Consider the following 12362-nt stretch of genomic DNA (forward strand, 5'->3'; position numbering starts at 1 on the left):
ATCCTTCCAGGAACATGGAATTTTCTGGTTTGCAATTCTTTTATTTAAAAAGATTTTTTTTTCAAATGCTTGCTTGTGAAATTGTAGCCTTCAATAATGAAGTTTTCTATCAGTTTAGTTGATTTCAGTTATTTTTAAAAAATATGATTAAAGTAAGAGTAAGAATGTGGACCTAGAAATTGATCTAGTTAGTTCAAACAAGGCATTTTTTTTTTCATCCAGTTGATGGTGGACCCTTGTTGAGACATTTTAGAATGAAAATATCTCATAATAATGGCTCCCTGACCTCTCCTGGCACTTAAAATGCTGGAACAGAAAGTCCTACCTTGCTAAGTGCTTACCTCCAAAAAGTCATTACTGAAAAACCAACCTATGTCCCTGTTGCTTGGATATTCTAAAATTCTGTAGACACCATCCCCCTCTCTGGGACTGCCAGTTTGCATGGAACCACATCTTATGGCATAATATCCCACCATTCTGAAGACTTTTTCAGGAATACCAATACTTAGGGGAAATATATTTGAAGACATTTCATTACCAGACTCTCTTTTAAACTTGCACATATCCCACATATTCTTACCCCGAGTTAAAAAATATTGTTTTAATTCCCAGTCAGTTTATACCAATACTTCTCTTTACCTTTAAAAAAATAACGACATGGTTACCTCTGGATCTTTTGGAATGAATCAGCCAGTTGGTGGTATCAAGGCTATTTATCTCTTCCTTGGCTTCTTCCCATCATTTGGACATTTGACTGTTTACCCTTATCAAACCCATTCATTCATTTCTATTCTTACTGGAAGTTCTGGGAAACATTGTGGAAGAGAAGAAGGTAGAAGGTAAAGCTATTGGTGCAAATGAAGATTTGGATTATCTGTGGATTTTGAGCATCTCTTCCATTCCTGACCCCCCCAAAGGCATGGATAATTCAGTATCCGAATATATGAATAGCCGCGAATGACTGATAAAAACACTTCTAGTTGTCATAACAGTTGAAGGAGCAGCTTGCTACGGTTTCGTTTCTGCTGGTGTGCTGTCCCCGAGCCCCATGGGCTTGCAGCCTTCTTAGCAACTGCTGTCCCTCTCAGTGGGGTAGGGGCATGAGGCAGTGATCACAGACACCTGGCTATGGCTTGCAGCAGAGTTACACAACTGCACACACAAAATGGCAGAGAAAGAGCAAGAGCTAAAAAGATTCTGGTTTGGGCCCAAATCACTAGTCATTTCACTTCATGAATAAAAGCAAATGCCTTATAAGCTTACATTATTTACAATGCTCAAATTTTTCAAACATCCACCCAAAGCTGGGTGCGAGGACCACCACGCGACAGGGAACAGTTCAATGAACTATGTACAGAATTTACAAGGAAGTTTACATAATAATTAGCCTACATTCCATTAACAAATTTATTTCTGTGTTTACTGTTTGCTTTCAGCGAACAGATATTTTTGATTGTTTTTCTGTCCTCCTCATCCCAGTAACTGCTGATTGAACCAACATGAGCAAATGCTAACACAGTCCTTTTCTCTCCCTCCTGGGATATATGATTATATTTCGTTTAGGAAAAAATGGTGGCACTTCACCCTTTGGTAAGATACTATTCAAAATTGTTCATGTAAGAAATCTTGGAGATCGTTTCCTTCTAGAAGCATTATAAATATAACTTTTTTGTTTAACTTGGCAAATTTTATCGAGCTCTTTCTTAAATGAATATTTATAAAATAGTCATTGATTTTAGAAAGATGGAATTTAGTCAACATTTCTATGTATTGTACGTAATGTTTTTTAAGGAAAGCCTATTTTTGGACCCTTAAACCAAAGTTTATTCTCTGCACCATATTTTTTCTCTTTGCATTTTCAAGATCCTTCGTTGATTGTAATGCACAATGAAGATGGCATGTATGAAAACACATGTCATTCAGTCAGCAGAATTACCAACCAGTCTGCTGTTTCTATTTGGCAATGTAGAAGATGAAGGCAATAATCCCAGATAATTCAAGCCCCAAATATGTCTTTACCTGGGTTTTTGCCTCACAGAGCTGGTAAGTGTAATGCACAAGTCACCCCTGATATTTTAAGCCAAGGAACATGAATGGGAGGAAAGAGTGTATAGCCATCATTGTCAAGTGAGAGAGGGATTTCTGTTGGATGTACATAGATTAAGTCTATGACACAGTTTATGTCACAGTTTTTGAACTGTGACCTTGGGGCTCCCTGGACATGACTGTGGCATAAGAGAATGAATCTGTGAAATTTTCAGCCTCTTCTGCCACAAAAGTACTACAGGAGATTATGGCTATATTCATGGCAAAAAGAAAACAATTCAATAATAGTTAAATAGTAACTCTTCTGTCATGTAATAATCTGAATCTTTGAGAATGGGGACTAGTTTTGAGGGGACTTAAGAATGTCTAATGACTTTTATGTATATCATTTTGGGCAAAACAAGAGAGATAGGCAGAGAAGAGAGAATTTTTTTTCCATGCATTGTTCAGCTTGGAAGGAGAGAATTTAACCAGGATGAGGGGGCCAAGGAGGGAAGGATTTGGCCAGGAGGTGCCCAGAAGAAGGAAGTGGAAACAGAGGTCATTAACTAGAAATATGGCAGCTTCTCCATTTTTCTGGCTGCCACTGCCTCTAAAATTAGAGCTATTCAACAGGATTTGAATTATGGTGGCTGTGACCCCTCTACTGCTCAGGAGGATATACAGTGACACCATTTTGTGCCTAATGGGTATTTTCAGGCTTAATAACTTTGAATTTTACAAAAGTTAAGATATAAGAGTTCGAAATGTTCATGTTTTTCTTCAAAAGATGCTTTACATCTAAAACTACAACATCAAAAGTTTTAGGTTTTTGAAGGCGAGATAAAAATAATTTAAAAAAATACAAATTACCTCAATCTTTTCCAAGAAGAATGATCTAAACAGATAAATAAAGAGAAATTATTTTGTTAAGGAACATAGATTACAGATGCTTCCTTTCTGATTTAGCATTTCATCCTTAAAACCTTTATAAAGAACGCTGACATTGGAATGATTCATTTCTGTTAGGCATCAGCCAAAAATATCCCTTCCTGTGTTTAAAACAAATGGCTGCACAGCGGTTCCTGGATGGTCCTTGGGAATATTAACCTTACAATCACTGACATGACCACATTCCACTTTACTGGGCATTTTATGATGACAAAGCATCTCACCCTACCAAGGGACTGCACAGAGTTTCAAAATGGATGACTTCATGCCCAGAGACTGGGGATTTGTGGTAATAAACTGAAAACTTAAATGAAAATTTGGTCCCCGTAGCCCTACTAATTTCTCATGAAACCATTGAGATCATTTTTCCAGTTAAAACAGGGTTTTTACACTCTTACTAATGTATGTTATCTTCAACCATAACTGATCATTTATTTTGCAATTCCCTTTTCCTCTTGCTTTCTAAAACAATATCTCATGACTCTCTCCTCTTGGACTCATCAGTAGAAATTCAGCCTTATTTTCCAGTCAAGACTATAATTTCCAGCAGCTGATGCTATTGTAAACATGGACCCTCGTTACAGCTTTAGGGAGAAAGGAAGATCATCACATGAAGCAATCATCCTATTATTAACTCAACCCCTATTTCACATGCACGGGTCAGGTCCCAAATTGCCTCCATCACTGGTTAGTCAACCTAGGGTTTCACTCAACTTTGCAAATGAATGTATAGAATTCTTAGAGACTCAGGCTGAACACAAAAATAACAAGGTTTTAATGACATAAAATGGGTAGAATCTCAACTGTAGCTGATTGAACATGTTTAGAATTATGTGTTGCGTTATTAAAGGATGCCCTTCCATGAGAACCATGACCAAGAGTAACCCATGAGCAGAGATAAGATAAGGCAGAGCAGTAATGACAGTAATTAAGGAATGTAGGCAGGGGCTATACTTTAGGGGCTGGTGTACATGTTCGAAGGCTCAGTGCTTTTGTCATTATTGTTATTGTCATCTGTGATTTTGCTATTTTCAAGGTTTTCTTTTTTATCATAGAAATCTGTCCTCGGAGGAGAATGACACCAGCATGAGTGAGTGTGCATCTCCTGAAGCATTCATTCCGCAGTTGGAATGCGAGCTCAGAGAGCAGAGCCCTAACATGCAGCCGAGGCCTGTGTGACTAGCCTGTCACCATTAGACTCTGCTCTCTGGAAGGCTAAGAAATATATACTATTTGATTTAAGATTTGGCAGTTCAGATAACTGCCCAGGCACCCTTTTCACAGCACATAAATCTTGCCTTCCTCATAGAAAGGGCAATATTTTTCTCCATATTTTTCTTCAAAGCCCTCAGCACCCCCACCCCCCACCCCTTCTCTTTCACTCTGTCTGGGGTAGGAACTATGGAAATTTGATGGCATGGCTTCACCACACAGCATCAAGGGATTCCAGGCAAATGAAATGAATTCTGGGCTGCTCATTTGAAATGGCCAGCTGGAAAAACTGTCATTGCCCCCTGAAACTCTTTATTCTCAAGAAGAAAAGAAAAATGTTCTCAATGGCTACCAGTTTACCAGGTTGGATTCTAATGTTAATTTAAAATGTGCCAGGAAGTCTGAGAAAAAAGCATTTTTCAGAATCTCCAGCTTAATGGTGAGGTGAGGGTGGCAGGTTAGGTTTCCGTAACCTTGACCAGTGTTTGCTAATCCCTCCCTCCTCTTCCACAGAGCTCAGGAGTCCCTTCTAAAGGACATGGGGGAACTTAAGGGTGGTGGGAAGTCTTCTTTTTCTAGCCTCCTTTTTGTTTTTCCTTCTTCCTGGAAATCTGTAACTTGTCAATGGCTTTGTTTTTTTCTTCTGAGATCCTGGAAATTATGGTGTTTTATATATTTTTTTTGGCAGCATGAGATTGTTACAGTTTACCAGGAAGCTGTGCAGGCGGACAGTGAGGTCCTCTTTTCATTTTCATTTAAAAAATAAATCAATAAAATCCAGGGCAACTAGGAAAATACTACTAAAGAACTGTATATCTAACTTCTCTGTGTTTTATTTGTTTGTAAACATGGCAATTGATAGAGCTCTTAAAGAGCTGATAACCTGGACCACAGTAAACTGGAAAAAAATAGTTTTTTTTTTTTCTTTTTCTTTTGAAGTAAACATGGTGCAGTAATAAAATTGATATGCAAGACCTAAAACCAATTGCATGGCTGAATCTCTTAACCTCAAAAAACACAGCAGTTTCGCTGTTGGGGACCTGTGGGGTTAAAAAACAAGAGGAAAGTAGTCGAAATCGAGCCGCGAGGACAGACCTTAGTGTACATAGTAAAGCCAATAAACGACGTTAAAAAGAGAAAAGGTGATGGGGAAAAACATTCGGGACCACTTGTCTATGGAGTTGACGTCCGTCAGGTCGGGGATTTTGACTTTGAGCTGGGAGGCGCGCCTGCGGATGCGGCCCTTGCCGGGCACCCCGTGCCGGTCCAGGGCGCGCCCGTACGCCTCGCGGCTGCTCAGCGGCTTGCGGTACTGGATGCTGGCGCTGTCGTACGAGTACATGGTGGCCTTGGGGTCGCTCACGCTCGTGAGCACTTCCGAGCCGCTGGTCTCGTTCCTGATTTCCAGCGTGCTGAGGAGGATGTTGCCGTGGGCGTCGACCTGACGGCGGAAAGGACAGACTCAGACACCACTGCCGCGACAGTCGCTTGTTTTGTTAACCTGTTACCTGATGACACTGCCTGGGGCTCATTAAACACTGTCTGGGTAGACATCTGGCTGTACTCGTCCGTGCCTGGTGGACGTGGAAATGACTGATCGATCGGTCAATCAATCAGGCACCCACCCCTTCCTCTAGCTGTCTAGCTATTTATCTAACTGTCACCTGTCTCCACTCACAAAACACTAGTGGGGCGGGGGAGGCGGGGATTTTCTTCTTGTTATGAAAGTGGTACATGGAAACATGGGAAGCTCAAAACAAAAAATAAAAATTAAAAATTCATAATCTCTCCTTCAGAGCCAGTCATGAACATCTTGCTAGCTTTCCAGTCTTTTTTCTCTTTATCTGAGTATATGTGAGGGTACTTGAAAAAGTTCGTGGAAAAATAGAATTAAAAGATAATACCAATCTTTCCATGAAGTTTTTGAAGTGTCCTTGTACTAACAAATACAGGTTCATCTGTATATTTTGCTTTGTAACCTGCTTTTGCCAGTTAACACTATAGCCTGGACATCTTTCCATGATAATAAATATTCCTCTGTGACATCATTTATTAATAGCTTACATGGATAAACCATAACCGAATGGTAATGGTTTATTTAACCTTAACACCTAACACCTACTGTTAGGTGTTAAGGTTAGTTGTACTCTTGTAGTATTATGAACAAGTGTGCAAGGAACATCTTTCAGTTAAATCTTTGTGCATAGCTATAATTATTTTCTCAGGCTAAATTTCTAGAAATGGGATCAATGGGTCAAAAGAGATGAGGCCTGGCTAGAGTTTGACTTTTGTTCCTGCACTATTGTTCACTGTTGCTTCCTGCCACTCCACAGAGGTCTCCTGGCTATTCCTTATGCTATACCCACATCCACATATTCTGAACCACAGAAAATGTGAGCACATTTTGGTCTACAAAGACACCTTGTTTAACTCCAAGCTAATATACTTTACAAACTGATTTACCTGGAAGGGATGTGGCTCAGACATGCAAATGAGTTTCACGTACTTCTAAGGGCAGTGCAAGCAGCCGTGTTTGCAGCTAGTGTTAATAGCACAGTGCCTGACTTACAGTAAGTGTTCTATTAATGTTTTCAAATGAGATTAATCTCTGTAAACACTTGTTGGAAGCACAGAGTGTAGGTAGGGAGGCAAAAGACCCTGGCGAAGAAGAATGAAATAGAGAAAAACTTAGGAGGAGGCAAAGACAAACAAGAGAGAAAGAAAGAAAGGGACAAGATGGCACGTGATAGTGGTCCCCACAGTACAGGCAAAAAACCTAAGATTTATTGGGTGTCCACCCTGTGCCTACCGTAATAGTAGATGCTTCATATGTAATACTTGTTTAATACTTATTACAGCCCTATTTTAAAAGGTAGCCCATTCCATCTCCATTTCATGTATAAGGCAACTAAGATTTAGAATGGTTAACAAACTGCCTGTAGTGGATTGAATTATGTCCCCCCCAAACTCACTGAAGCTTGAATTGTGTCCCCCAAGTTTATGTATTAGAATCTTAGCTGTCACTGTGACTGTGAAGAGGGTGGGAAGTCCTATTACAGTAACTGAAAGGTGGAGTCTTGAAGAGGTGATTGGATTGTACGACCATGCAGTAGTGAATGAATAAAAAATGGTGGTCAGGGGTGTGGCTCTGAGGGCTTTAAAAGAAGAGAGATTGTCTTTCTTGTTCTCTCTGCTCTCTCTGATTCCAATATCTTGCAATGTGAGATCCCTGGGTCACTGTCACCACCATTAGATGGACTTTGGACTTCCCAGCCTCAGAAACTGTAAGCAATAAATTTCGTTTTTCTTTATAATTACCCAGTTCTGTGTATTTTGTTATAAGCAACACAAAATGGACTAATATTACTGCCTTAAATTTACTCAGCTAGTAAGTGCCAGACACGAGATTAGAACCTATGTATATCTGATTCAAAGCTCACTCAATTTCTACTCAGAAAGGACCACATCATAGCCCTTGGCCTTTGCCAAGGAGAGAGGAGGGTTGAGAAGGGCAGATTTTGTGGGAGTGGGTGAGGAAGAAGAAGATGTGGAAGAATAGAGGCTGCCTTCCGAGATGAGAATTTGACACATGGAGATCCGGGAGGTAGATCATTTCTGAGTGATGGGGACATCTAACATGTGGATGTGCTAATGTTTGCTTGAGGCTTGAGGCTGGGTCATTGCAGATGATGAGCTGGACACAGTCTATGGCCTATTTTATATATATATATATTTTCATCCTATGTAGTCTAATTCTGTGGTTGAAAAGTCATGCATATGAAAGTTTATTTTACTAAGGACAGTAGGGTTGAAGTGACAAGGAGCTAAATGCTGAATTCATTAAAGAAGGGAGAAGTCCATTAGAAGCTGAGGTCTAGAACATATAATTTCTCTAGCTACCGTGGGACAGTCAATAGAATCATCAAAACATGAATTTTTGTCCTTAAGAGATAATAATCTCCTTAGAGATACAAAACTAAAGCATAATATTGGTAATGACAGTGAAGAAGTTTTAAACAAATGCTAAATGGTACAATATGGACCACGAGGAGGGGTTCATAAAAGTGAGTAATCATTGGGGGTCAGGGAAGGCTTCATGAAGAAGGTTGGGTTTGTACTGAGTTTTAAAGGATGGAGAGAGGACAGAATAAAGGATTGGGAATTGAAAGCTGTGTTCTCATTTTGTTAACTGCTGGGAAATGTCCTTGGACAGATCTGGGTCTCAGTTTCCTCATTTACGAATGGAAGGTTTTTACTAAATAATCTCAAGCTTTGTTTCCAATCTTTGTGGTCTTTTATTATGGAGAACATTCCAGGTAGAGGACACAGCATTCTAAAAAAGTATTTGTAGAACTGAATTACTTTATCTGTGCTGTATGCATCATTAAGTTCCATTATTATGAATTGCTTTAAGTAAACAAGTTGCTAGAATTTAGATTTAGCCAGTGAAGCATACAGATGCTCCTCATTAAACAGAAGTCATGGCAAACCTTTTATGAAGATAGTTTGGTTAACCTTGGTGAGATTCAAAAGCAACTAAAAATTACACAAAGTTTCTTAATTTGTGCAAATCCTTCAAAATATTCTCATCATTGAGCTAGAAATCATAGCTTTAAGCGGTTTGATGGCTGTATTTCTTACCTCAACAGAAACNTCATTAAAGAAGGGAGAAGTCCATTAGAAGCTGAGGTCTAGAACATATAATTTCTCTAGCTGCCGTGGGACAGTCAATAGAATCATCAAAACATGAATTTTTGTCCTTAAGAAATAATAATCTCCTTAGAGATACAAAACTAAAGCATAATATTGGTAATGACAGTGAAGAAGTTTTAAACAAATGCTAAATGGTACAATATGGACCACGAGGAGGGGTTCATAAAAGTGAGTAATCATTGGGGGTCAGGGAAGGCTTCATGAAGAAGGTTGGGTTTGTACTGAGTTTTAAAGGATGGAGAGAGGACAGAATAAAGAATTGGGAATTGAAAGCTGTGTTCTCATTTTGTTAACTGCTGGGAAATGTCCTTGAACAGATCTGGGTCTCAGTTTCCTCATTTACGAATGGAAGGTTTTACTAAATAATCTCAAGCTTTGTTTCCAATCTTTGCGGTCTTTTATTATGGAGAACATTCCAGGTAGAGGACACAGCATTCTAAAAAAGTATTTGTAGAACTGAATTACTTTATCTGTGCTGTATGCATCATTAAGTTCCATTATTATGAATTGCTTTAAGTAAACAAGTTGCTAGAATTTAGATTTAGCCAGTGAAGCATACAGATGCTCCTCATTAAACAGAAGTCATGGCAAACAAAGTACCTTTTATTAAGATAGTTTGGTTAACCTTGGTGAGATTCAAAAGCAACTAAAAATTACACAAAGTTTCTTAATTTGTGCAAATCCTTCAAAATATTCTCATCCTTGAGCTAGAAATCATAGCTTTAAGCGGTTTGATGGCTGTATTTCTTACCTCAACAGAAACCCTAAGCAAATGTACAAATTCATTTTTGAGTTTGGGTTTAGCCTTTCTCCTGCCCCTTCCATCTCACTCACCTTCTCCTTCTATCTGCCCCCAGCATCCTTACAGAGTGCCCTAGGCTGTGAAAAATGTTGTCACTCGCTGAATTTAACTGTTCTTAGTATTTCCAACATATAAATACAGCAGAACTCATTTCAGTGTAATTGGAATAAAATATAATCTTGTTTTCAGTGGCAGTTTTAAAGCCTTGCTGAGGAATACCTCCAGGCTCAATCTATTTTGCAAACTGAGTTATTTCTTTCTCTCTAGGCAATTCAATTAGAGTCATTTTTACGGAGTGGTTTTGAAGTATGGAGCAGGAAGCCAAGAGAAGTGGTGCTGGCTGCATAATGAGCTAATCCACTGCCCTCAAGAAGCCTCCACTTTGCTTAGTGAAGTGCCCAGTGCAGATGGCTGCCTCCCAGTGTGGAGAGCAGAGAGCCACTGCAGCCATGGCTGCCATCGTCCCACTTCTCTCATAGAACATACCACATTCGTGCTGTTGCTGTTATCATTTGCTTTCACTGGGGCTGTCAAACCCTGATCCCTTGGCCTGGAATTCCTGAAACATTTTTTGAGGGAGGAGGATGGGGGACTCTGCTGATGATTTGCATGTCTCTTTGCATGTCCTCACAACTAGTGGCAGAAGTGGAAACTATTATTTCAAGAAAGAATAGACAGTTAAGTACAAACCTGAGCAAAGACATATTATTCAGGAAATAGGGAAAAAGGTAATGATAAAATGGAACAACTGTCAATTTTTCAGAACATTACTCAGGTAGGTAATTTTATCCTGGATTCCTTTTTTCCCCCTCTTTCCTCCCATTGTATGGATTAGCAGATCCAAATGGCTCTACTTTTAAATACCTCCTGATTCTGACCACTTCTCCTCCCCATCACCTCTTGCCTCATAATTGATCTTCCTCTTTTCAGGAATGCAGCCCTATGGTCTTTTGTCTACGTAGCAGCTGGAGTGATATTTTAAAAGTGTAACACAGATGATGTCTCCTCTGCTTAAATCCTCTAGCTACTTTCCAAGACATAGAATAAAACCCCAAATTTTCATACTAGTCTGCAAGGCACAGGTGATTTGGCTCTTGTGGGCACCTCTGCCCTCATTTTCTAACACTCTGCCCTTTGAGCTCTTTGTTCCAGCCATACTGTGATTTTTTTCTGGCTGTCCCTTGATATTCCTAAGTCCTCAGGGCTTTTTTTACCTGCAACACCTCTCTCCTGGAAAGTTCTTGCCCAGATTGTTACCAGGCCAGCTTCTCATCATTTTCTTTACCACTATTATCATCATCATCCACCATTATATCATGTATTTATTCACACATTTGTCAATTTCCTCAACTGGAATGTAAGCTCCAGGAAGGCAGGTGCTTTTTTGGTGCTCACCCCTATGTATCTTCCTTGCCCTTTCAGAACTGAGTCTGAGATACTCTTATGGAGGGGCTGAATAAAGGTCTGCAGAATGAAAAACTCTGACAATCAAACTTTGAGCCATCTCTCTAAGCTCTGTTTGCATTTCAGTGACTAACGACACCTGGGTGGCTAGAATCTCTAGAGTCTCTAGAATTTCCAGGATAGTGAGTCTTAGACATTAATGTGCATCTGAATCAACTGGGAAGCTTGTTAAAATACAGGCTTAAATTCATTTCATTCTAGATTAAGGTCCTCCCAGTCTGTATTCTGCCCAAGCATCTCAACGGTCCTACTTGGCTGTGGTGGATGTCTATGGTTTGACCTATCTGATTCCATGCCATCTTCCTCTGGCAACACTTCCCTGATGTTCCTTTGACACATTGGCTGAGGTAGGCCTGATTACAATCTTCTAGCTCTATGGACATGCATATGACCCACACCTGGGCATTTAGTGTTTTCCATCTTCCTTGTGAGATGGACTTACTTCTGCATAAAAATATGACTTCAGTTGGTCCAAAAAGACTCAATCCTAGGAATTTTTGTTGGGATTATTGAGTATAAGAAAGTAATTTTGTGCTAGGGCAGTAGAGCTTTGACACTATGAACTTAGAGCTTTGGAACCACTATGGGGAAAGGGCNGGTCCTCCCAGTCTGTATTCTGCCCAAGCATCTCAACGGTCCTACTTGGCTGTGGTGGATGCCTATGGTTTGACCTATCTGATTCCATGCCATCTTCCTCTGGCAACACTTCCCTGATGTTCCTTTGACACATTGGCTGAGGTAGGCCTGATTACAATCTTCTAGCTCTATGGACATGCATATGACCCACACCTGGGCATTTAGTGTTTTCCATCTTCCTTGTGAGATGGACTTACTTCTGCATAAAAATATGACTTCAGTTGGTCCAAAAAGACTCAATCCTAGGAATTTTTGTTGGGATTATTGAGTATAAGAAAGTAATTTTGTGCTAGGGCAGTAGAGCTTTGACACTATGAACTTAGAGCTTTGGAACCACTATGGGGAAAGGGCCTACTGAAAATAAAAATCACTATAAAGGAAAGCAGAATTAAGAGATGAAGAGAGATGCTTAGAACTATGCCTGGACCTTTCAGTTGTGTGGGCCAATAAATATCTCCCCTGCCTTTTTTTTTTCTTTCTTAAGCCAGTTAAGTAAGTAAGTTAGATTTCTTTCTCATTCACCAAAAGAACCCTAGCTGTTTGGGTAGAGAAGAAAATG

At 39.7% G+C, this 12362-nt stretch overlaps 1 protein-coding gene across 1 annotated transcript in view; it reads right to left on the reverse strand.

Annotated features, from left to right (window-relative positions):
- Positions 1–4827: 4827 nt before the first annotated feature.
- GABRB1 (gamma-aminobutyric acid (GABA) A receptor, beta 1) overlaps positions 4828–12362 on the reverse strand; it is a 97335-nt gene continuing 89800 nt past the window's right edge. The window contains exon 5 of the mRNA XM_008580175.1: positions 4828–5629. Within this exon, the coding sequence (XP_008578397.1) occupies positions 5285–5629 (345 nt within the window). The 3' untranslated portion in view covers positions 4828–5284. The remainder of the gene's footprint in view (positions 5630–12362) is intronic.

The sequence above is a fragment of the Galeopterus variegatus genome, unplaced genomic scaffold (genome assembly GCF_000696425.1).
Source record: "Galeopterus variegatus unplaced genomic scaffold, G_variegatus-3.0.2 Scaffold2041, whole genome shotgun sequence".
Classification (NCBI taxonomy): Eukaryota; Metazoa; Chordata; class Mammalia; order Dermoptera; family Cynocephalidae; genus Galeopterus; species Galeopterus variegatus.